This window comes from Ammospiza nelsoni, chromosome 2, assembly GCF_027579445.1.
Source record: "Ammospiza nelsoni isolate bAmmNel1 chromosome 2, bAmmNel1.pri, whole genome shotgun sequence".
Lineage (NCBI taxonomy): Eukaryota > Metazoa > Chordata > Aves > Passeriformes > Passerellidae > Ammospiza > Ammospiza nelsoni.
Window position 1 is genome coordinate 68502577 of NC_080634.1, and position 26862 is coordinate 68529438.

The window sequence follows — 26862 nt, forward strand, 5'->3', positions numbered from 1 at the left end:
TACAAGAAGATCTATAGAGCCATAATGTCTGAATAAATTAGGTATGATGATAATACTTCTATCGATTTCAGTCTGTTAAAATAATGAAACTAGATTAGACAAATCAATTCTTGGAATACAACAAAAAAGCATGTATTATTTGCTTTGCACATTCAAAACAGGCTTTTCAAGTGAGATTGACTGTAACTATTTTAGACTTTACCTAAAAACAAGTGTTAATTTTCCCAACATCACCTAAAAAAACAGGCTCATAGTAGTCTTTTTGTTATCTTACGGTTGACAAGCTTAACAGTCTTTTAACCATCTAACAAACAGCTTTCTCTGTGTGATCAATTATTTAAGCCTCTGCTCTTACATCATTACTTCTGCAAGGAGAGGAGGTGTTTCAATTGGAGGATCTACCATTAAAGACAATTAACAGGCACTCAGTTTCCTTTGGCAGAGGGAGGACACTCACGAAATGCTGTAAAACATTCAAGAATGGAGTTTCTGGCAATGTCTTCACAGTTATACAGAACTAAATATTTCATAACTTCTTGAAGTCTAACAAAAAAAAAAAAAGGCATTGGCTTTTCAGGCTGTCAGGAATGATGTTTTGTTTTCCAACAAAGTGCTCAGTATATGTTAAATTATTTCTACTCCAGATGGGAATCAGACTGTACTCTTGAAATTATCCTGCTATAAAAACATTGAAAAGATTATGTTTGTCCAATATCACTACTACGGTCACGAAACAAAAATAAAGACTAAGGCATTTTTGAGGATGTATGTTACAAAAATTGAGTGGTGATCCAGAACACGGAATACAGTAAATCTGCAAAGCACAAAGCATGCATTCAAACCTGAAGTGTGAAGCAAAGAGGAATTTGCATTGTGAATGCAATAAAAACTGTAAATCAGTTCCTTAAAAGCAGAACAGTCTGAGTTAAGGGCTGCAGGCATCACAGCCTAACGGGGTGTGCAGAATACTACAGATTTCCATCCTGGCATAGCAAGTTAAAGATCTGCGATGGAGAGTCACACTCCTCTGTTGTTACCAGGAGGTAATTATACAACAGTATTTCTAATGATGGAGTCCCAAAGCAATGCTTCTCCTCTTCCCAGTGGAAAATATCTTTTGAAGCAAAGAGTGGCTGTGGGATTCAAGAGGAGGGAAAACACATACCATAAAATATAATTAAAAATTGTGGAGGCTGCCTATGACAAGAATAACCATAAAAAACAGATACAAACCAGCTGGCTGTTAACAACTCCTGAGTTATAAAAATCTTAACCTGCTGTAAAGCACTCAATTCGATTTACATAACCACAGAGCTGACATTCCTTTTAGGCTCCTCTGCTGGGGATTATTTTGACATGTTTTAAGGCAGCATAAAAAGCAACTGTGAAAGGAAGACATGTATCATCTTACATAAAAATTCATTCTCGCCTTAAGATTGGACTTACACGCTTTAATCCCAGCATCTTCACTGAGACTGGAAAATATCTTCAATGGCTACTGGTGATTCAATTTTATAGCATTATCCCTTTGGTGCTCGTATTTTTGAAAAAGTTGATAGTGTATGTATACAAACAAACAAACAGGAAAAAAAATCTATAAAGAAATCACAGAAGCTTAAGTTTTGATAGTACTGCACAAAATATCAGCCACACTAGAATCCACTACAGAGAGCAGCACATCTAGTTCTAAATAGATTACATTGCTTAAGATTGCAACTGGCCTTTGCTAAACAAGGAAAGCATTTCTTAGGAACGTAATGATGCAGACAGCATTTTACACAACTAACACAGCTTGCTGTAGGGAATTAAAATAAACAAAATAAAATAAAATCAATCTTACACTGAGTGAAGTTTTGATGTATAAGTGCTGGCAGCTTACATTGCCCAGAGCACAGAACGAGTTTTGCCATTTGATAATTTGCTTGATTCACTGTGCTGCCTCATGCAGGGCATTTTATGCCTGATTTATGTTTAATCGAGTCACCTGCTTAATGTTAAGGAGGGTCACAGTTAGATAGAAGGGTTACGACCATATAAGGCTTTCAACATCTTCCAGTTTGACATAAGAAATGGGTGTAAGTGTTAGAGGTCAACCTTTTTCTTTTATTTTGATTTAATGTTCTCTATGGAATATTGCATAAAACATTAATGCACCACAAAACCAATTTGATTCCCTTTTGAAATGCAGTAGGCAAATATGGATTAAGAGACTCAAAGCACAGACAAAATAAAATAAAAGCAATCTACAGTCTAAATGATCATGTGTATGTGAGGGTTTTTATGGCTTATAAGGTACATCCTTACTTATACAAAAATTAATATAAGTTCTCCCTTTAATAGATAAGCAATCAAAGTTATTCTGGTGTCTCAGAAAAAGAAAGACTTTAAAGACAAAAGGACCATAAACTTTTAATACAACTGAAGTGTCCAGGTTCATTATTCAGGCTAGATGTTCGTGCTTTTAAGCATATATATATGGATATTAGAATAATCAGCATTTTCTTTGCAATAATGATGTGAAAAATTACATCCATATCTAATAAATAAAATAAGACGTGGAAAACTACTACCAGCTAGAGAGCTTAGACAAAGCTGATCTTTCAGTGTTTCTACATGCTGAAAGTACTGCAGGACATTATGAATTTTTATATTAAAATTCTCCCCTATAGCACTGAAAACAAATAGAAATGGCACCAAATAAGGCATTTAAAGATGTATTTTTAAGGAGGAACTATTGCAGTAAGGAAGTGCAGATGGAATTCAGCACTTACCAATTTGGAGAGATTTATCAGTCTTTTAAATGCACTAAAGTATGCACATGTTATGCCATGAACACAACTACCAGAACCCAATAGCAGACACAATTCACAGTGAATTCAGAGGTATAGCAGAAGTTTCAGTCCTTGGCTAAAACTTGATTTGTTTGCCTGCTAAATTGCGTGTGTATGATACACAACTTCTTGTGCGAATTAAAAGAATAAATATTTCCCTATTTCTTTTTATTACTATACCCAGAATACACTAAACTTCCTCAAATACTTTAAAACATATCAATAATTTCAAAAGACTCATTTAACAGACAATGCACAGATATAGTTTTGCATCCACATATTTAAAATAATTTACCTACATCGACAGCTTCGCCCAGCTAATTTTAAATTACCCTTCTAAAATTTAATCATTCAGACCAAACTCTTCATCTAGGTTGCCTATAGTCAATGAAGAGACACAGGCATTTCCAGAGGGTGATTCGAGTTGGCCTATTTTATACTGAGATGTATCACTCTCTAGAGACGTCTGCTACTTTCCACTGGCTATGAAAGGAGATGTGAAGATTTCAACAGCTACATTTCAGACATATTAGCAGATGAATCTCCTCCTTGATAGCTAACTTCTTACACAGTTAAAGCTAGGGAAAATTTAATTCTTTTCTCAGTCGTAAAAATATAGTGAAGACATTTACCTGTATGCCTGCCATTTCTATGGAAATGTAATCAATCTGTTGTTTTGGAATTTTATTTCTAGGTACATATTTCCTTTAAAATTCGTTTTCTGAGCAGAAGAAAACTACTACAAAACTATCTCAACTTTATACTCTATTAAAACCATTGCTTTATAAAAGTTTAAAAAACCTTAGTCATAAAAAACCCAGCAAAATAAAGTAAGTCTAAAAATGATAAATGCTTTGTAAGAAGAAAACAATTTATATTAAACACTCTTTCCTTCTTTCTTTCAAGGACTCTATTTTTACAGGAATATTTTAAAAATAGAACCTGATGGACAAAACAGAATAAAATCTACTCTGAATGCTAGCTAGTAGCATACCTTCTAGTTCTCATACCTTCTATCTGTTTCTGTCAAACATTTTGCCAGGGTTTTTTTTTCTCCCCAGTTCTACTTCCCATTAAAATCAAATTAGAGAGGCAAACTGATTTCACAATATAAATATTCACCTTCTAATCAAAATCCAGATTTAATGCCAGAGTACATATTCTAACAAATGCAAAGCACCTACAGAATTGAGTGCTCTCCAGCTGGATTACGGGCACAATCTGGCCCACACCAGCACTGACTGGGTTATCAGTAGGAACTCTACTGAACAAGACATTTAGTGGTTGGTCCCAAAAGTTGTCACCATCTCTTGCATTAGGGTAGGAATCAGCTGCAGAACAGGACAGCAGCAAACATCCCAGGCACTTTCATACCACACAGAATCCACCACATCACTGGGCTGTTCATTGCTGCAAGAAAAACTTGAAAATATGAATTCATCAGAGCATAGAGCAAATCTAAAACACGCTCAGAATGATGTAGTTCCACTCACTTGAGTAAGCCTACAGGGATGATCCTCAGTGCTGATTATGGGCCTATTTATTTCATTTAGTGGAGCATAGTAGTGAGGTACCTGAATTAGCACATGCACATGCGTGCACTCATACACTACACAGAGGTATTAACTCTGGAATGGAAACTCTTTTGTCATGTTATAATAGCAATGCACACAGGATGACAAGAAATAGTCTCTTACAGATTGTAAATATTCCCTTAATTCCTCCTTCATAAAGGCAGTGGCAGACCAAAGAGGGAGAAGTATCTGAAACTATTTCCTACTTTGAAAAGAACTTAAGAAAATCTGCCAGCTTTTTCTCTCCTTCTGGCTGTCAGGTCAGGCTGAAACTGTTTGAATTCTGTGCCCAGAAAGCTCTGTTCTCACTAGCACACACTCTAAATAAAGTGCTCTTACATAGTATATTTCACCAAAATAAAGTAGATGGCAACAGCATGGAATAGTGTGGAATTCTGAAAGCCCCAGCATCAATGAGATGCCCACTGTCCACGCTGGTGAGAATTAGGCAATTCCAGCTCTACTATATCAAAAGATAAAATTATATTAAGAAAGAAAGAAAAAAGTTATTTTAAAAATAAACTGGCAAAGTGTTCTTAAGTATTAAAATTTTAAAATAACTATGAAAAGTATCCTTATAGATCTTTAAACAGGATAGGGTTTGTGAAGCCTCCTTTTTGATCCTGTGCACCACAAATAGCATTTTCATGCTATGATAGAGATCTAACTCCACATTTAGCAAGTATTTTTCCAAAGATATGTTGTTGTAAACAAATGCAGAGACAGTATAAGAAGGTATATTTGTCAAAGTATGTGTGTTGAAATGTTCCTTTTTTTGTGTCAGTTATACAAAGCTAGAGATTTGTCATTAAGAAGCCTCAGGGAGCGAGGCTTCTTCTTGAAGATGTATGCAGTACATATGAAAGAAAACCAATGCAATTCAAAACAATTACATCATCTGAAAATTTTCCTAGAAGCTGCTAGGAAGCAGGAGGAAGTGAAGAAAAAAAGGGGTAAGAATGCAGGCTTGTATTTTCTTCAGACATTTGGCAAAAGAGACTTAAGAGGCCTTTAGGAGAAAGTATTAGCTATGTCAGCACTGGAAATCACTCTTCGTTTGCTATGTATTTATCTATCAGTGTTTAGTGTTTTTCATCTTTTCTTTAAAAGAACATTACTTAATGGCATTCCTCCCAGATTTACTAGAATAATAGAAGTAATAAATCTGTCAAGCTTGAAGCAACAGTTTTAAGGTGTCTAAAACGGATCTAATAATCTTGCCAAATTACAGTTACATAACTTGATTTAATTTTTGGTCAGCACTGAAGTGGTCAGGCAGTTGGATTACATGATTGTTGTAGGTCTCTTCCAACTGGAATATTCTATTCTATTCTATTTTATTCTAGTCTATATTTTGTGCATATTATAGGCATAAAAGCAAAACCAAAAAATGAAATTTAAGTGAGCACCTTTATTTTGATTTTTGATAGGGTGAAAACGTAACAGTGTAAAGTAGGAAGGAACTTAAAGGGAACAGAATTCAGATGAATCTCAAAATCACAACCTTTTGAAAAATGAGAGGAATGCTTCTCTTTAGAAGACAGCGTAATGGCCAAAACTTAATCATTTAATCAAAACTAATCAAAGAAATGAGGAAGCCTCAAACCACACATCCTGATACCAACACCTTCTTCCCAAAAATAAATTGATTATGAAAATCAGCTCCTAAATCTTTCACATCTCTGCAAAAATTGTTGAGATCTAGGTGACAGGATATCATAATAATGATAATGTGATTTTTCTATACAGTGTCAGGGCAGCAGAAACTATACCAAAGCAACAAATAAAAAGTGAAAGAATCAGACAGTAAACTCTGGTAGAAATAATCTCTGCAAGTAACCATAGGAACAATGCTACACAAAAAGTGAGCTGGAGCTAAGCAATGCGTGAGATGCTCGCATGTAATGACTGAGGATAAAATGAGGAGGCTTTTACTGGGAGCAGGCCACAGATGGATCCATGTAAAGTGAACAAATACAATTAGATCATGAATAATTCTAAAAGGAGCAATGAAGCAGATTCAAACACAACTCCAAAAGACAGCGTTATCTCAGAGGTTATATAAACAGTTCTGAATTACAAAGTAAAACAAAAAAATCCCCACTTAGCACAAAATTTTTACACAAAGAAGAATAGGATTTTCTACATGCAGACTAAATACAGTTTCTGTGGTTTCACTGAATTAAAACAGTCCAAGATGTGAGACAGAAATTAAGTTAAATCCATTGGCAGTAACCTTCACCCAACTTGATTACAAGTTATATAAGGGCTACACTAAATATCCTTCTGTTTTGCCTATGTCCTACTTAATTCTGGGCTACCTACTGAATCTATTAACTTACTTGATTACTTCATAAAAATAAAGTCTGAAAAATAAATAAAAGTTCTGAAAAGATACATCCTTACTTCTAACACAAAATCTTGGTATTCTTTTTAACTTTTAAAGTGCCAGTCCACTGCCCAAAGAAAGTTCTGTGAAACTCTTGCCTGGTCAGCTAGACAGGATGAGGAAATTAAATATTTGGAATTAATGGCAAGGGAAAAAATCTCAGGGAAAATCTTGTTAGTATTTACTGTTATTCCGTATTAATTGTTACTCTTTCCAGAAAAATTTCTTTTTCTTATTAAAGGTTTAATTAAATAAATCTGAGTATTAAATGAAGTAGGTTTGAGAAAGGAGATGGAAGAAGGATGATATATTAAAATACTCATTCTTACCAGAATTCTGTGAGTTTGCAAAGCACCATTTGCATAGTACAAAATTCATGCCATGGCTAAATCTGTGTAATCTGGAATCAGCACTCATTAAGGAAAGTGTCTCAAATTAGGATGAATTAACAATTCAGGGGAGACTTCAAAATACATCACAAAGGTGAGACTTCAGACCATTTGTAGAAAATTCTAAAATTCCTTTTCACATACAGTAAAAGTAAATGTTTTCTCAGATCATGTGACTTGGAACTCAAGACACTTTGAGAAAATATAGTGTCTCAATACCAAATTTATTATTTTGACTAATATAAACAAATTCACAACTGGTAATTTGAGTTGAGATTCCATTAAACAAATGGAAAACAAAACTCATCATAAAACACTGTAGTAGTAGCAATAGTAGTAATAATTACAATAATAATATCAAGAGTTTTCTCCTGGAGTAGAGAAGAAAGCAATTAAAGAATCCAAAAAAAAATTCCGCAAGAAATTTTAATGAAAAAAGTCATCATCTATAACACACAATGGACAAATGGTATCCAGCTATTGAACAGAAAGTGGAGAAATCAAGTTGCTTTTACTCAAACCAGAACTTCCAAATCAGAGTTTTTAATTGCTTTCAGCTGCTTTTAGACCTCAGTAGTGATTAACTTCATTCAGCAGACATAAGTGCTTGTGTTCTAAAAGCTGGAGAGTTTTTGGCACTTGGTCTAATAAAAGATACAGATAAAACTTCCATAAAAACTTTGCCTCCACTTTCTTTAAATGAAAAACACATTAGAGACTCAACAAGACACACATTCAACCTAGTAGTGATTTTTTAGTATAGCTACAGAAAATGTTCTGCAATTGGCCGTGGACAGTACAAGAAACAAAACTGGCCAGGAACTCTTCCTTGGGAGAGCATATGGATCTTTTTTTTTCCTTAGGCTGGGAAAGACTAAAATAAGAAAAAGATTTTGGATCTGCAGTTGAAAGCTGCAGGATGCATGCCTGCCATCCAAGGTAAAGAACAGCTCTGAACTGGTTTTTTTTAATCATTAATTTATTGGCACCAATGTAGCTATGAAAGTCATATTCTTCACAGAAATAGCCTAAATAGTACTATCCCTTGCCCAGACTTTTCCTGGTGAGCAAGCATTTGGGAGGTTTTTTCATTTAACTTAAGAATGCTCTGCAATAGTAATACTAATTAACTTTGATTCTACATACATGTCAGCTCCTAACAGTCTTTCCCTATAGAATTTTAGCCTGGGTGATAATAGAAATAAATTTTAAGAGAAATCCAAGAAATTTACATTTTATATAAGCATGTTCTTACGGCTGTACTTTTTAAAAATATCGGTACACTATTTCATAAAGATCACAAAAAGGATGCTCGCAAAGCTAAAGTGCTGTATTTTTTGTCATTCACCTCTAGGTGTGAAGGCCCTCAGTGTGTTCAGCATCTGTATATCTGAGACATCAAAACCTGAATATAACCTGAGCTTTCAACAGAGGAAAATAAATACTTCAAGAATTGTTTTGTCACACAGTCCCTGGGTTCACAGAAACCACTGTTTTCTTCCACTTGAATGAAATCTTTTGAGATACTTTTCAAAACAAATGGACTGGTTGACAAAAAATCACCTTTCTCTTCTCAAATATTTACACTGAATATTGTTTGGATGCTGAAAATCATTTAAGGTTTGACGGTTTTTTCTTTTCTTTGTAGTCTCGTACTTACAAAAGTAATGCACTGTTGTGATGTAGTAAGCTACTTGGTTATCAAATCATCCAAGATAAATAATTCTTTTATTCCCATTTCATATACATTTATTAAGCAAGGTTACAGGGAAATTCTCTCATTTTTTTCACTGTGTTAAACAGCTTTTCTGACCATCTGAAGACCCAGTTTAAGTGACATTACAGTCAGTACTCTAATGAAATAATTACATTTACATCCCTGTATATTGGATTGATGCATCACAGCATAGGTATTAAGGATTCAATTTACTGTCAAAGAAACCATAAAAGTGACTTCATCCTTTTTAGTAGAGAGGTTGCTTCTCTAAGATCATATCTTTGGTTTCATGGTTCCTAGCAAGGTAGGTCTAACAATTTGAGGCAACCACAAATGGAAATTATTGGAATACGCAACGGACACCAACTCAAGTCTCAAATTCTGTATTCCCACTATAAAGGCTGGAAACATTCTTTTAAAAAATGCATATGCAGAAGGAAATGCTACTCCATCAACTTTCCTCTTAGTAAGGGCAACTGGATTGTTCAAGGTGTATGTGTGGTCTTAGTGCTTGTGACAGCAGACAGCACAATGAATGCAGAGAAAAGGAAATTTCATAGAAGCATCTGCCCATTTAAAACACTCCTGACAACTTATTCTACTTCCCCTAGGCCAATCTAATTTCAGTTCCCCCTAACAAAAGGGTAGTGTTGAAAAAACCTTAATTCTCAACAAAACTTGCTGGTACACTGTCAGACTATCTGCCATTTGTATTGATTTTGATGAGTTAAAACAACCCAGTAGCATTATTAATTTTGTCTTAGTTTTCTTGGAAAAACTAGGGGCAGTTTTCCTCTCCCCAGCTTACTTAGTCCTAGCATTCTACTGTTTTCTTATCTAGAAACTAATACATCATTAATTGATGACCAACATCATTATTTAGTAACAGTAACATTCTCCTCAAACTAAGACTTTTCTTCCTAAATGTCAGGTCACATCTCTAATACTAGTGGCAGTATCAGTTTATTCTTTGCTGACAGCTTGAACACAGTATCTCACTGCAATTAAGACTGGACTGAAATTAGATGATTTAAGAGTCACATGTAGAACATTAACAACTAAAAAATATTTCAGAAAAGCAAAAATGCAGGCTCCTGTGCACATACACACTGTGGAAAGAGAATAAATCCTGAAGGCTATTATATAAATAATATACCGACATAGTCTTGTAACTTCTCAATAGTCATGAATAAATACACAACAGCAAACAAACTAGCTTGTAAATAAGTTTGTTACACCAATTTGAAAAGAACTTCTCTCTCCCTTCCCTCCCCTTTTCTCTCTTTCCTTCTTTCCATCAACACAGCTACCTTCCCCAGTCTCCATCCATCTCTGCATTTGTAATTGCTGTCTCAGGCAAACAGCAAACCACCAACATATCTACCTATGTCTGCATTTTGAGATGTCTTCTACAAGTCTTCTCACATGAAATGAGGTTTTCAAACTGAGAATCTTGGATGCATGCAAACTGAGACCACCAGCTCAGCTCTTCATAAACCACAAGTTCTTGGAAGCAGCTCCAGGAGCAATAGCCTATGGATTGGTTTCTGTTTGCAACACAGTTCATCAGCACATGAACTGTTACAAAATCTGCTCAACTTCACATCACTAAACAGTTCTGACACTGATTGCCCAACAGGAAGGAAAATGTTAGGCAATTCTCAGAAGATATGGAATCAAGTTTGAATACTTGGCCTTGTAATCCCAAACCTGAACCTGAACCAGAACAAGCTTCCTTTTCAAATACCTTCTCCCAGTTAAGACTACTTTATGAGAACTCTAATTCTGATAGCATGCTACTGTGCCCTGTCCAATTCATGCAGGCAATGTTCCTAGAGCTATAAGTCATAAGGAGAATTCACAGTGGCCAGTTCTCCTTGGAAAACTACATTCATGGAACTATAGAATCTGCTGAGTTAGAAGGGACCCATCAGGATCATCAAATCCAACTCTTGGCCCTGCACAGGACATCCCAAGAGCTTGAGAATAAATTAATATAGTACTTAGCTAGTTAAGTTTTTTCCTTGAGTTTTAGTCTTCTAAAGCTTGCCAGATAAAATAATGCTTCTTTGCATACTTTTCCTGAAAATACCAATTACTTAAGTAATTGGTATCATATATCGTATGACACATCATATATAATATAACAAAAACACTTGGGCTACCTGACTTATTTTCTGGAAATTCCCTTCATATTTAAGTCCTTGCATGAAATCTGCAAAACTCCACAGCAGACAGATTGTTCTTAACCAGGAGACAATCATATTAAATAATGACATTTGACACTGCCTTCCCCAAAAATACCCAAACTGAGCAAAAAACAGTAAGCTGCAGTTTTTTCCTGGACTTCAGAGAATCCCCAGATATACGGTAATGAAATCACAGACCATAACTTTGGAATACATAAATTTGAAGGGGTATTTTCATTGAACACAAATAAAATTTAAAGTCAAGAGAAGAAAATCATCCACCCTTCACTGAGTGTGTCATGCAAGGACACAAGCAGTCTAACTCTACAGGAAAGGAGCTGGGCACCCCCATAACATTCAGGAACTTCATCTGGTCGTGATGATGCAGAAGTCAGTCAGCAACATGACAGGACTGAGCTGTGTACCAGACCTTGCTGTGTTCGCCCTAAGAACTACCATCTTCCTATTTTGCTACAACAATTCCATTTTGCTACAGCTAAGGGCCTGAAGTGTCTGCAAGTCTGAGATGTTATCCCAAATTCAACAGCTCAGGTTCACTTCTAGTGGCAGCGTTTAACAAAATAATACTCTGTATTTCATGTTTAAAATGACAGTGTGTTGCTTGCTCTGCAAAAGGTTCGTTTTGAACAAATTAAGAGATTAAATGATTTGGAATCAAATTATTTTGGCTGAACATTCTCACTAAAAAGCAGGAGTGGGTGGAAAACCAACAGGTTTATTATATGAAAAAACTGTAAACACAGGATTATGATTATCTTGATGCTTTTCTATTGAAAGACTCTGCCTGAAAGCTGAGCAACAAGAAAATCTCAGTATAAACCACAACTTAGAAGCTTACAATTTGAATAAAATTTTAAGAAACAAACAGAATATTGTGCAATATATATATTTTCAAATTTTTTTCAATTACAATTAATAGAATGTTGGGATTCAGAAAACTATAGAAGCACTTTCATTACTAGGTCCTAATGTAGTCACTGATAACTTCACCACTTATCTGTCTTTAAAATAAGGTTTTAGTTGCTTTCTTTTGTATCAAGAGTTTGGTGTTTTGTTTGGTTTTAATTTTATTTCAGTTTACATGTTACTTGTTTTACAGAAAACTGTTATGATAACAGACTGTTAATTAAATATTGTTCTGAAATTGAGGAGCTTTTTCTCCCAAAGTGTTTAATACACTTCTACTATTTGAAACAAGAAACTGGAACTGGGGAGAGAGTTCCTTCCAAAGTCAGATACTTTTTCTTTTTTTATGATCATGTTAAATCCAGCCTGAAAAGCTGCCTATATACGAAAATCATCACATATCATTAAAGGCTTTTCTAATATCTTCTAGTAGTTCATCTTCACAGAATATGGCCATTCAACTAGGATCCTACATAACTGCTACAGGAATAGCATTCTTATGGTGAAATCCATAAATCAGTGTGATTGCAAACTAAGCTTTCAGAAGGCAAAATTATTCTCTGATCCAACAAGAAACAAAAACCTTTTACCTCAGATTTTCCACTAGAAGGTAACAAATCTGTGTGTATCACAACCTAATAGTGAGTACTCACAAGAGAAAAGTAGAAAAGAGGATTCACTAGCCTATAACTAAAGCTTAAATAACTTCACTCAGTTTCTTTCTGAGTACCTTGAGCATGTCGAGGTACATGACTACCTTAGCTGCTTAAATAATTAATCCCAGAGTCCCTTTTGAAGTGAACCAACTTGTTGCCTTTACATCAAAAAGGCTGGGAGCACTTCTGGAAACAGCTCTCAACAGGCAGTGGGGGAACCTGCATGAGCTGTGACTCTGACTTACACAGTTTTCCAACAGCATCTTTTAAACTTTACATATATATGTAGTGTTGTATGCTACAATGTTGCAAAATGTGTAAGTTCTTAGTGATTAATAAAAGAGTTCCATTTCTGCAAGTAATTCTTGGTTTTAAAAAGATTTTATGACTGAAAAATGTAAGGGACTCACTGGAACTTAAAATTAGTGAGCTTCCAGAAGCAGTTTTCAATGATAAATTCTCTTGTGATAAAGTAGAATATAGCTAGCTGTTCAGTGGGATGATAGTATGACAAAATTATGACTGTTTTCAGGAGATGACAGGTGGCCTGAATTACACCTTAATTATTATTTTTAAAACTATGAAAAAATAAATTTACAAAATTGAGTCAGTTTATTTTTCCACTGATACATCAACTAGTGAACACGACAGAAGCTTTCACATTAATTATAATGACTACTTCCTTAATGAAGTGCAAAAATGTTTTGTGTAATTTGTTCAGTCTCTTGAATTAGGTTATAGTTTGTCACTCTCAAAGCAGGACTTTGTTGTTTATTCCTACAGTAAGTCAGTTCAGCCCCAACAGATAACCAGCTTCTCATCCTATAACACCCATCAAAACCAAGGTTAACAATGATTTAACACTAATAACCAAAAGACTGTGTTAACATGGAATGTATTTTAAAATATGTAAGCAACAGCACTCAGTTTTATCGGTGTCTATCTTTTTAACCAACACAGAATCTCAGAATATTTAATCCCTGAGCATAAAATACATGCCTGAAAAATAGATTTGCTTCTCAAAATTACTATGTAATTAATTCCAATTTATAGTTTCTAGGCCCTGAAATACTCACAGAAATCAACTCTATTCATTTCAGTAAGTTAAATATATTTTTAAGGCCTTGCAGGATTGAGACTGTCAGGAGGAAATACTTCTAGCTACAGATTTCATTTCTTGGCAATATGATGCGGATAGAGTAACAATGATAATTATATTTTAACCATTCTTTCAGTCTGCCTAATACAACATCAATAACTATGAGCCAGAGAAAATGAAATTATTTAATTATGTGATTAATCTTTCTTTAAACACCAAATTATTTCATCATCTACTTTAGCAAAAACATTACCACACTTTATCAATTGCTGCATTTGTGAATGATGCTTGCCCTCCAAGCCAAAATAATCCACACAAAACCTTTCAACTCTCTCCTTACTCTAACTCCCATTAAAATGCTTTGTGGTGCAAAGAATTTTGTACAAGAAGGAAGTTGGAATATACTAATATTGATTCAGACCCACAGCAAGAGAGAAAATAAGGATGAGATTAGAAATTACATCTTCAGATTACCATTAAAGAAAAGAAAAAGAATGGTTTAATAGAGGAGAGCAGTTATAATTCGTGCACATGAAACATTTTAGAGGAAGCTTAATATCCTTCCACTGGAACAGTCTGGATTCAGATTGGAATAGTTATACAGAATCATAAAGCAACCTGTTTAAAATAATAATAATAATAATAATAACAATAGCAACAATAATTACTCAGATTAATTTAATGTAAAAGCAATGTAATAAATAAAACATGCTTTGAAATTACTTTTTTAATTGACAAAGATATATCTATAGATATATATCAATATGTGAAGGAGCATTCTTATCCCACCCTATGTCAGCAATTTCCAAAAGCACTTTATATTCTCATTTTATCTTTGAAAGATGCAGTTCCTGAAATAAGCACAAGAGATTGCAGTTACTCATTTTGTCACCTGTAGGTTTCAGACTCAGTAGGCCAAGTTGCAAAAGAATTAAGCAAGGAGTTTTAAAAGCAGCTTCAAAACCTAAAATACTGAAGAATAATTACAAAAATAATTAGAAAAGTGAAAAAATTGCTTTTTAAAGTTTGTTTGAAAAACAATGGAAATATCATTTTGTGTGTTATATAGCTACTCCAGACATAAAAGTAGAAAGGTATATCATACATTCAGGATGTACAGCACTTTTCTGATTGATCACAATTACAATCATCCAATGTTTCAACTTTAGACAACTTTTGGAGCATATTAGCCAAGAAAAGATCTGCAGTACACAGAGACATCAGATCAAAGTTAACTGTGATGAGCCATACATTTTTGGAAGGACTTCAAGGTGTTACCTAGATAAACTGGAAACATCAAGTACAACTGTTTGAGCCTACATCAAATTCTTTCCTCTGACTACACAATTTGTAACATAGGCAGATTTTGATTCTCTGGACAATTTCTGAAGCTCCTCATTTCCTGTTATTACACATTCCTCATTTTGTCACACTATCAAAGGTCCTACATATTTATTTTCATAAAAATAAGATTATCTTTTGTGAAGTGACCAGTCTTCTATAAATCTGGGAGCATTCTGTCCACTGTCTTTCATTAAGGTCAAAATTGACCTTAATGAAAGACAGTGGATAGATCAGCAATGGGGGTTAATATCTAATCGTAATAAAATGGACAGAATATCAACTGATGGGTGATCCTCACTTCTTCAATTTATAGTTCATTAAAAACATGTGGAATATTATACCTTTTTTCTCTTTTATTTTCCTTCTGTATACCATTCGTACATCTCATCTTAGTACACAAGTACTTCCATAAAGCAAGTTCATTCTAACTGATAATGCAATGTTCTCTGGATGCATTTTCAGAGTTTATATCAATGATATAAAATATTTTCAAGGGTGCCTTAATTTGGCCTCCTACAAAAAAATACAGTACTGGAATATCACGAGAAATCTCAGGATACAGCTTAATACGAGCATTATTTGCACACATAAATGATGCATGCAGAACCAGTCACCTCAGAAATCAAAATTTCCTCCTTTAAATCTCTCTTTCTGTATTATGCAGCACATTTTGAAAAAAGGAAAAATTTCAAGTAAAAATCATAGCATTGTGTATCCTAGGTATACCTAGTAATTGCAGACCTCTATACTTAAAGAGCATTAAATAGCACATAATTGTTTGTGTGATCACTTATACTTTCTTGTAGGCAGGAAGGAAACTTAGTTATTACACTCAGATTATTAAATCAATCAGAAAGTTTAAAAAGAAGAAGTTATTACAAAGAAAAAATAACAGAGAGAGTAGGGGTAGGAAGCACTTATTAGTCTGGAAGTTTTATTTTTTCTGCTTAAAGCTGGATGCTAACAGGAAATTCACACTTCACAAACTTCTTAAATTAAGAACCATCTTTTGGAATTCCTGACATATCAAGAAAGACTGAGAGAGCTGGGAGTGTTCAGCCTGAAAAGGCATGGGTGTATCTTTCTAATGTGTATGAAAACCTGGTAAAGACAGAGACGGAACCAGACTTCTCAAATGTGGCCCAACAAACACAAAATGAAACACAGGAAAGTCCATTAGGAAAGTAAAAAAAAAAAAATTCCAATATTATTATTGGAGTAGTGAAACACTGTAACAAGTTCAAAGAGACATCATGGTGTCTCTATCCTCAAAGATACTCACGGAATCTCAAGCGTACCCAGCCCTGAACAACCTGCTCTGAGTGATCTTGCTTTGACCAGCAGAGGCTGGGCTAGGTGACCTCCAGCGGTGCCTGACAACCTCAGCTAGTCAGTGGTTATTTAGAGGTTTTCTTTATGTACAGTCAAAATATGGAGTAAAATTTTACAATTGGAAAGATTTTTCTCATACCAACTAATGTGGCAGCACATAACAATGGCACCCACATCATCTATCACAGTTATCGCTGTCTTTTCTTTGTAGGGCTCTTAGAGTGGTTTTGCTACTTATTTACAATGTAGACGCACAAATTTTCATTGTTTTGAACTCACAAGATCAGACTGTAAGTCTATTTTTATACTTGCCTGCCTATAAAATGCCGGAATGACTGTCATGTAGCACTGCTGTCATGATGCTCTTTATCTTTGCTGAAACTTTGCATACCTCATGGAACATTAGACCCCAGAGCTCTCTTTTATCAGAGATATTGTTTGCATTTTTTGTGCTGTTTGAGACTCCACACCACCACAATGGGAAAAATATCATACCACTCCTTCTGTTGTGGTAAGCCATGTAATGTGAAACCAGTCCAAATGTGATAGCAATTGCATTTGAACCTTTCTTTTGCAAGAGACTCACAAAGCATTACCATCCAAAGTGGATTTGATGAATGATAACCTTACATATGCCTATTTTCTTTAATTTTGAATTATTTTCTTCTAATTTTTTTTCAATCATCATTTTTAAAAGATTTGCATCTGGTTTTGTGGGCTGATACTCTAATAAATTGGATCTCTGGTTTTAGTACCATATATTTTTACTGTTAACTTGTTATGGCCAACTTTAAAGGACTAGAGAGGAATTGGATACTTTTAGGCATTAGTTGTGGTTTTAAACTGCTTTCTTAAAATAAAAAATCAAAAGGTGATCTGCTCTTAGATATTAACTGTAACACAAAACCCGGAATGATACTGTTGACAAGGTTTCTTTTCCTGTCTCCCTCTTTTTCGCCTGCTTATTTGTCTCTGACTTCTTTCATCTCCTTTCTACTTTTCACATGCAATTTTTTCTTTGATATTTTCTTGCCTTACTTCCCCCAAATAATTTCCCTTTGCTTCTGCAATTTTTGATCTCTCCCTCATGAACACGAATGTTTCCGCCCAATAAAAACTTTCATTCTCTGCCCACATCTACTATTCTCACATTGCATTCACTCTGCACAATCTCTATTTTCTATATAAGATTTTTTCCTGTAAATTCTATTCTATAAAGTATTTCAATCCTTTTTTTTTCTTTTTTTTTGCTTGTCACACCTGCCCAGACTACTACTGTGAGTTCTACTTGCCTGACACTTTCCCCTACTCCCCTACACTCTGTCTCATCCCTCTTTCCCTCTCTTTATTTTATACCTCTCTCCTACACATCTTTGTTATCTGATCTCCCTTCATTTCTTCATTTTATCACTTCTCTTCACCTTTAAAAAATTTTAAATGTCAAATAAAATATATTTCTAGCTATACGTCTATCTCACCATGTAAAGCAGCTGCTGAGCCTAAGACAAAGTACAGGTCCCCTTTTGTCCACTGAGCTAAGCCTTTTTCACTTTCCTTCTTCCTCCAGACAAGACAATTACATTCAAACAGTTTCTGGTATTTGTTGTTTCCTGAACTGAGCATTTCTTTTGAGATGTTAGTCATCTGTGATGAAAATCATGCCAAGAATCATGTTTGTACTTAGAGAGACGTGATCATGGACATGAACCCAAACATCCAACCATCATCCGGTCCACCAGATCAAGTAATCTTCCTCTCTATTTGATCTGTCTAGTTAATTATTTTTTCCTTAGAGAAAATCAGTGTTAGAGAGACTGAGCCATGCAGATAAGCAGGAAATAACTGGGCAAGAAGTAGAAGCTCAGGTGGACTCTGCTGAAACCAGAGTTTCACTGGTCTGTAATATGAAGAGAGAGAATGTGGCACCCCCAGCAGCTTGACTATTGGGTGCCTCCATCTTTGGGTGACTGTTCATCTCTTCCCTGCAAAACAGCCTTTCTAAATTTAACCATGTCTAAGAGCAAGTCACTGCTAGGAGATGGTACAGTAACTTTCAAAAGAAAATAGTAGTATGAGAAACAGATTGTTACAGGACTTTATATTAGTGTAAAGCCTCAGGAGACATATCAAAAATAGAATTTCAGGATGAAAAATTAAGAAAGACATGTGTGCAGCATGGAGTTATTTTAACTAACTCAGTTTCTTCAGGCAACTATATTCATGATGACATTATCTAATGAAGCAAAGCAGCAAAAAAAAGCAGAAGATATCTGATCTATTAAAAATGAATAGGGAGATTATTGTCTAATGATAGGTAATTCATGCTTTGAAAGGCTTTTGCTTATAAAGAAAAAGAACAGGGGGAAAAAATTAATAAAGGATTATTATTTGTTCAGTTATTCTGAAGTACTAAGCTGCCACAATTTCCATTACACACAACATGTTTGTGTACCAACAGTGTGACATTAGGGGAACTATTGTGATATTTGTCTGCTGCTTTCCTAGACTGTTAATCTATTAACAAGTGGATACAAGCCATGAATTCCAAAGATTGCCCGTGTGAAGGTGTTTCTAGCGATCCTACCTGTTGGCGGGATGATTCCAGGAGACATTAGGCCTGGGACAGAATGTGGCATGATATGAGAATTCTCTGGGGAGGTGACACTTTGAGTCCTCTTAGGAGGCCTTCCAGGTCTAGAACTGAAACAAACAAACAAAAAAATTTTTACAATTAAGCTGTTGTCTTACACATCATTTCAAAGTTGTTTCAAGTGGTAACATGGACTGTAAATAAATTTGTTTCAAGGACGGTTGCTTTTGCAGTTAGATGTAATAGACTTCCATCACTAATTAGATTACATGCTGAATTCATTTTCCTCATTGAAGATCAGCCGCTCTTGATGCATAATTCATAGCCTGCACCTCGTTACCTGCTTCTTCATATTAATATCTATACACAGTTTGAATTGCCTCGTTTGCATATGCTAAAGTTCTGCATGCAGCCTTCAGCACGAAAATTATGCACTAACTTGTAATAATTATTACAGTCAGCCTGCTATTGATTTATGAGACTTTTAAAAACCAAATATGTGTAGTACTTGTAATGAATGATATTTTAAGGTTCTTCAGGAAATTAAAAGGCAATGGCTGCCTAAGGAAATGTTCTGCTTGTTTGATTTAATACTACAGTTAGCTGGGAGGTGGAATGAAAGAGTGATTCAGACCTATAGCACATTTTTCGATGATATGTTTTATTACTTCGCACTGCTAGCCTGATATCTAGATGATAAATGACAATACATATCTAATGTGTGAAAAGGTCTTGCAATTTCTTTATTTTTTGTCATTTAAAAGATAAGTCAAGTTATCATTTAACCCTTATTCTATTTAAAGTGAAAATCTCACTAAGACACCTTACTTTAAATATACTACTTTATGTCAGAAAGGACTCGGAATTATTTGTACAATATTGTTGAGCAAAAGCCATCACAGCAGCTCACATGTCTCCAGTATGGAAAAATAAAGGCCTTCAGGTTTAAGCACTCCTTGTCTGTTAAATGCTCACATACACAACTTTCCAACTCCTGGACTGCCTCAGTAGCACACAAATTAGAGACAGATGATAATGAAAATACTTATTGCCAACTTATATACAAATATGTACCTGCTCATACAATATATATCCAAAGGCTTGGATTCCTATGTACAGATCATAGCATGGTACCACTGCAACATCCTGCAACTGCTCATTTAGGGGACATTGTGGAATAACTTCATGGAATAAGGTGATGTGCTGCTCTAAAACTGCAGTGTTAACTTATGATCTGACAAACATTTGAAGTTCTTAATTTGTCTCAGAGCAAGAAAGAAAAGAAAGGTGGGTATGAAAGGTTTTCCTCCTTAGGTTCTCATACTAACAAAATTCTAATTTCTAGCTATGCTGGGACTGCAGAACGAGGCAGATAATAAAATACCTCTGCTTTCTATTCATATTAGTTTCCATTGTGTTTGGAAATACTTTCTTTTTTTTTCTTTTTTTGGCACCTTCTACAACCTAACTTTAATAAACCAAAAACAATCAAAGTACAGAGCATTTTCTTGAAGTTTAATGACTCAAGGCATTGAGTCATTAACCTTAACTGATCATTAATTCCTAACTTAATGTCCTGAGCTGAGGTCATTATTAAAATTATAAGCTTGGTAATTTCTTTGATTGGTTTGGCATTTTTGATTTTCTTTAGTGTAAACAAAATTGTCATATGTTCAAAACAACGAGAAAAACAATTGTAGAAAGACAGTTGTAGAAAAACAGTTGTAGAAAAAGCACATTGTCTTATTCCAGCTCAGAAAACCAAATTAAATGACTTCAGATTTTCTTTGATATTTCCTTTGTGATTTACAATAAAAATAAATATACCATGAATACACATAAAACTGAACAAAACATTATAGACAAAAATGATCCGATTTAAATGGAGTGTTTCTAATATATTCACGCACCAAAAAATGCCAGTGTGTAGGAAAACTTTAATGGTTTCATTTAAGTATCTATGATGAAGTAGTCAAATCACTATTGTGATATGACCATTGCAGGGTCTGACAGCAGCAAAACAGAACACAAGCAATGTGGCACAATGCACAATGTACCAGTAACTTCTAGGTCTTTATAAAAAGCAAGTTCACACCTGCAAAGACTTTCTTTGATGTTAACTACCAAGTGTAGCCATGATGAAGCCTGGATGCTTTTGTCTTTGATTTTGAGGAATAAAACCACTCCTCTTCAAAGCCTAAGGGAAGGCAGTCATGGATCAAATCTCTAAACAAAGGTCAGCAGCAAATTATAGGTGAGTGATACTGAAATACCCAAGGCAGAACTCTTCCTTTGGTCACCCTCCAGAATCAAATTGCTTGTGCTATTGTGTACAAAAGCAGTGGGGTGTTACACTCAAAGCCATAAATTAGTCCAGCAACCCAACCCCATTCCATGATTTATCCCAAAATTTATCCCGAAAGTAAATGTTTTCTAAAGTCCCAAACTTCCAATTCCAATCTTACAAATAATATTTCAGCCAGTAGATGGTTGGGCACTGGAAGAGGCTCCCCAGGGAAGTGGTCACAGCACCAAGCCTGGCAGTTCAAGGAGTGTTTGGACAATGCTCTCAGGCACATGGTGTGACTTGGGGATGGTCCTGCGCAAGGGCCAGGAGCCAGACTTGGTCTTACAGAGCCATTCCAACTCAGCTTGTTCTGTGATTCTATTTAAATGTAATTTCTGAGAAGGAAACCTGTTTAATCCTGATAAAAATTTTAAGTGACACTGGTTCCAATCTACTATTAAAAGGAATTTACCTATTTAAGAGATGTCGGGTTTTTCCTAATAACAAGGCAGAAAAACACTGTAAGGCAAATTAAGAATTATTTCTTAAGGCCTGGAAGATCTGATTTAGAGGCATGGTAGACTATGCAATACACAATTAAAATGAATATATCTAATTGTCCTTAATAACTGATTGAATAGCAATACTTGACTTAATTTGTTAGTTGTCATTTGTTAAGCGTTTGTTTCATTAACTAGTACTAACTTGAAATACTACCATTTTGTAAGATTCATTTTCAAACTGTAAGAATTGCAAGAATTTAATATAAATCATTACCAAAGTCATCCAGAAAATGGCATAAAAACAATACTTTAAAAAACAATCACTTTGACTAGAATTGAAAACTCGCATGTTGTTTTGTAGTTCATTATCATTTTTATAGCTATATGATAAACTCTTTAAAAAAACATCAAAAGCATAGCAAATTAGTTTAACTATCATAAACAGGATGATAAAAATAGCTTAATAAATCATTTTGTTGGTATTTTTCATAAACTCTAGTATAGTAAAGACCTACTTATTTTTAGATTAGGGCACGTTCATTTTCATTACAAGATAAGAAATCTTCAAAATACTCATAATATGCCTATTTCTGTATCTAAATCAGTAGATTTATCTTCAGTATAAAAAAATTAAACATAATTTAAATAGGTATGAGTTGATTTATTATGTAAAAGATACATTTAAATTCCAGAACAGTCAGTAATCTCTTTTTCTGGTTGACGACACTATGATACAAAAATCATCATTTAAAAGCTGATGATAATACTATTTTTACTCAAATTTAGATTTTGTAGATAAGCGTTTATAGACATAAAAAAAGGTAAGATTTTGTCTTTTATCTGAATACAATTTTCGGAAGAACTACATTGTTTTTCCCAAAAGCACACATGACTTCTTATGGAAATGCTAATTATCTCAATGGGTAAACTCAAAGATAACCCATTTTGATTTTGAAGATGTCTAAAGTCTGGATTTTTAGAGCTAAGATAAACAGTGTGAAATGCCAAAACCCCAAAAGCCAAAGTGAATACCTTGTGAATACCTAGGGTTATAGCACAGAGAAGTTAAGGAGTGTTTTGGGACTCCACAAGAAGACACTGGAAGAAACAATGCTACATCTGGAAGACACAGCTGATGTCTTCCTGTCTACTATTTCATTCTTCAAAGAGTAAATTAAACAAAGCAGAAACTAGACAATATCAACAAAGATTAAAGGAAGCCACAAGATTAACTGTTCTAAAGACCAGGGTAGAAGTCTATAGGGAAGTTAGCAGTTCCTTGTGAACTGTATTAAAAAAGATATCTGTCTTAAAATAGAGTGTCACTCTGCTTTTAGATATATGAATAAGTTATTTTCTGCTCTAAAATTTAAATTTTCATACCTGAGATAACATATATTGAAGAAGAAAATGAAAGCTTTCTACGGGACTATGTATTACTAACTTAGTAGTCAAGCTTTTTTCAAGTGAAACACCTAAATAAATTTATTCCCATGAAAATCTATCAGCCTTCTATAAACTTGTGTCAGTTTGTGATAAAATGATCAGACTTTTTTCAAGTCTTATAAGATATTCCTACAGACAACTGATCTTTATTTTTGTAGAAATTATCATGGTTTACAGTCACAATATGCCATTATGAGAATGAGGAACTCAAGGTGCAGATTAGTGAATCTTGCAAGTCTCATGGACTTTCTTCACTAACATCAGCTAATTAGATAACCAGAACACTTTCCAGAATGACTGAAATTAAATCCATCAATTTTCAGCCAGATTTGTATTTCATCTCTTCAATTTCATAAATACATCAAGGAATACTCTGGCTGTAGCATTTTCATCTTTGAAGAAAAAGGGTGTATTTGTGTACTGCACTGTGATTAGCGTGAGAAGCAATTGAGACTATTTAAGGCAGAGAATATGGTTATTTCTCGGTCTTTTGATCAACATATATTAGTCTTCTATCCTTCCTGTCTTACCAAATCTAGAAAACAACAGATGGCTGAATTAAAGAATAAGAAATGGAAGAGTCTGTGTTCCTTATCAGTTAAAATGTTGTGCTTTGATAATATTTTTAAAGTTTTGCGTAATTTCAATTACATTATCAAGTATGAGCTCGCTCCTAGAAATGTTTTGATAGTGCTAAACAATTAAAAGCAGATGTAATCAAGAGAAAACCTGGCCCTGTACAATCACATGGAAAGAGACAACAGGACAATAGTATGGGCTTATCTGCTCGGCTTTAAATGTAACTGAATGCATCTAAGGCTGCATTCAGCCCTTATTACTATCTGCCAGAAGACAGACTTGATGTTAAAATTTAAGGGTCTCATCCTTGAAAGCCTTAGATAAGTAGACTTCCCACTGACTTCTGTTAAGACCTTTGAGCACCAAGGAAGGTTTGGCTCCAAAACAGCTGAAACTCTTCATGAGTAGTATATAATTCTCAGAGCACATCACTAGCAGTTACAGATGACTAACTGCATGGCAAAATATGTGCTAGGAAACTAGAAGTATTCAAAAATGTTGAGATAATTCTGTGATTTATCTTTCTCATGTCCTGATTTTGAGGAACAATTGTGCAATATTAACACTTGATAAATCAAGTTTTACTCCTTTAAATTATTTTTATTATATATATAAAGTACCTATAAAGAAAACTGCAAGTAAGAGGGCAAACTGCCTTTCCTGCCAAAATTACTGAATTTCAGGGTTTGTTTTCTACATGTAAAGGTTTATTTTTAATCTTGTCTGTGAGCAAGTTTAGTGCACAGAAATATCGTCCTCATCTGTAGCTGGGCATACATGATGCAGTGAGGTTACCATTGGCCAGGCAGTTTTATAATCAGTAATATTGGGGAGTGGCAGGAAAAGTTACATGCCAGAAGTGATAGGAAGCAAATCTGTAACAAGGATTTGGTGTATTCATTTAATGTATTTTTTAAGTTCTTAGAACTGCCTGAAACAGTTTAGAATATCAACACCAATTTTAGCTACATCAGCACTTATGCATCTCATTTAGGTACATTTTGAAAATCTATGCTTTATTTCTCATCTGTTCCACCTCCCCTTAGTGCTTCAAAGCCTGACACAGAACTTTTGACCTCAAAGAAGCAGGCAGAATGACATTTAGGTGATCAGCCACTGGAAGCAGTCATGTGCTCGCCATATAATGGACACTGCAAAAGGGCAGAAGATGTCGCTTGCTGACTTAATGCAAAGACAGAGATGCCCTGTGACAACCTGTAACCACAGGCAGTGGGCTCTTCCCACGCGGCATTTCTGGGGTTTGGGATAGCTGCTGTGCTGCTCTCACCATACGTGCAGCCTTCACACTTGCACGACTTGAGCCAAGGGCGTGTCAGTACTGAAAAACAAGGTCTAGGAAGACTGACTAAACCTTTTGTGTAATTTAATTCCTTTGCTTGGAAAACACTTGCTTGCCAAGGTAACCTTCATAAATATTTCTGATGCACTGAACTAGCATTTTAAAGGCAAAAAAATGACAAAGTACATCGATCCAAACCTTATACTTTACTATTTTAGGTTTTCCCCTTCTGCTCCCACTCAAGAACAAAGTAAAAAATGCAATTCTAAGACACAGCATACACTTATTTTGGCAGTTAGTAAAACAACCATCAGAAGTCACACCATGTCCTTTTTACTTGCAGCAGTCTTGTAAAACAATAAAACTCTCAGTGCAATTACCTTAAATTTATTTTTCTTCTCACAATTAAACAGAAAATGTTCTCACACAATAAGTATGCTGAACTCATGATATATTAGGAGTTACTGAGACAGCAAACAATGCTGATAAAAATAAATACAAAGATCTGTTTCAAAATCTTCATAAAGAAGTGCATGAATGATCTCCAAAAGAATTAGGTTGTGTTACAGAGTGAGCAGTGGAGAAATCATGCTGATGAAACATTACTGCATTTCAGTAACAGAACACTTGACTGCTATTTTTGAACCAAAATGGCCAAAAAGTGGATATTGGGTCAGACACGCAATACCAGCTTATCAGTGGAAGAAAAATAAATGGAAGAAAATATATTTCACTTCGTATCCCATTCCAAAGTCATTTACTGCAGTAATACAGGAGCACAGGTTAGTCCTTGGATTCTACTCTTTTGCTGGGGTAGAGAAGACCTTGTTGAATTACTTCTTTTCCTAGCAGAACTGTCATGTAAACAGCATGTCATTTTCATCCTCCTCAACACTGCAGCCCAAATCACTCTGCTTTTCAGCAAGATTAGTAATATTTTTGATACAAGAGTCTAAGATACAAGGTACAAGAGTGCAAGAATATATAAAATATATATTACAGCAACACCTGCCAGTTCTCCCTTGATGGCTGAAGTCCTACTACAAACACAATGAAAGAATCTAAGAAAAAGATTCTCTGTGACTGATGATAATACTTGAATATATGAATGATCTAAAGGGCAAGAAATTAAATAAAACCAGTTAGAAATCTGAGTGTTACTGCCGTAAGTTACAGTACCAGGTTTAAATACAGCTGTGATTGTACATAAACTCAAAATATTACTGGCATATGCCTGTTCTCTTAATGAAATTGAGATCTGTAAATAATCTATTGCAAATAGAGAAAAACAGATAAGAAATGAAGGCAATTCTGTTGGGTGGCAGAATTATGATGTCAGAAGTAAATTAAGTCAAAAAGCTCACTGCTTCATCTAATTAGCTGAAATACTAGATCTTCCTGAAAGTTCTTAAAACACGTAAGTATGTTGGCACTCGTGATTATGCAATAACTGTGAAACACAAGCTTCTGATGATGACAGCCACACAAGGCACAGTTGAAAATAAGTCCGAATGAACAATGAAATGCAATTATTAAAGAGAACTCATGCGCAGATTCAAACCATATTGATTTTTTTTTTCATTATATAAACCTTGCTTCAGAAACAGTACTCAGAAATCACAGCATTGGTGATCCTGGATAAAGTTATTTAGGAATACTGGCAATATCAAGAAAATAAACAAAAAAAACCCAAGAAAACAATAACAAGAA

The 26862-nt window shown here is 34.7% G+C and overlaps 1 protein-coding gene across 4 annotated transcripts in view; it reads right to left on the bottom strand.

Annotated features, from left to right (window-relative positions):
• Positions 1-26862, bottom strand: part of DACH1 (dachshund family transcription factor 1) — a 351434-nt gene that overhangs the window by 186022 nt on the left and 138550 nt on the right. For all 4 annotated transcript variants that reach the window (XM_059466137.1, XM_059466139.1, XM_059466135.1 and 1 more), the window contains exon 2: positions 19032-19147. In XM_059466137.1, coding sequence (XP_059322120.1) covers positions 19032-19147 — 116 coding nt within the window. The remainder of the gene's footprint in view (positions 1-19031; positions 19148-26862) is intronic.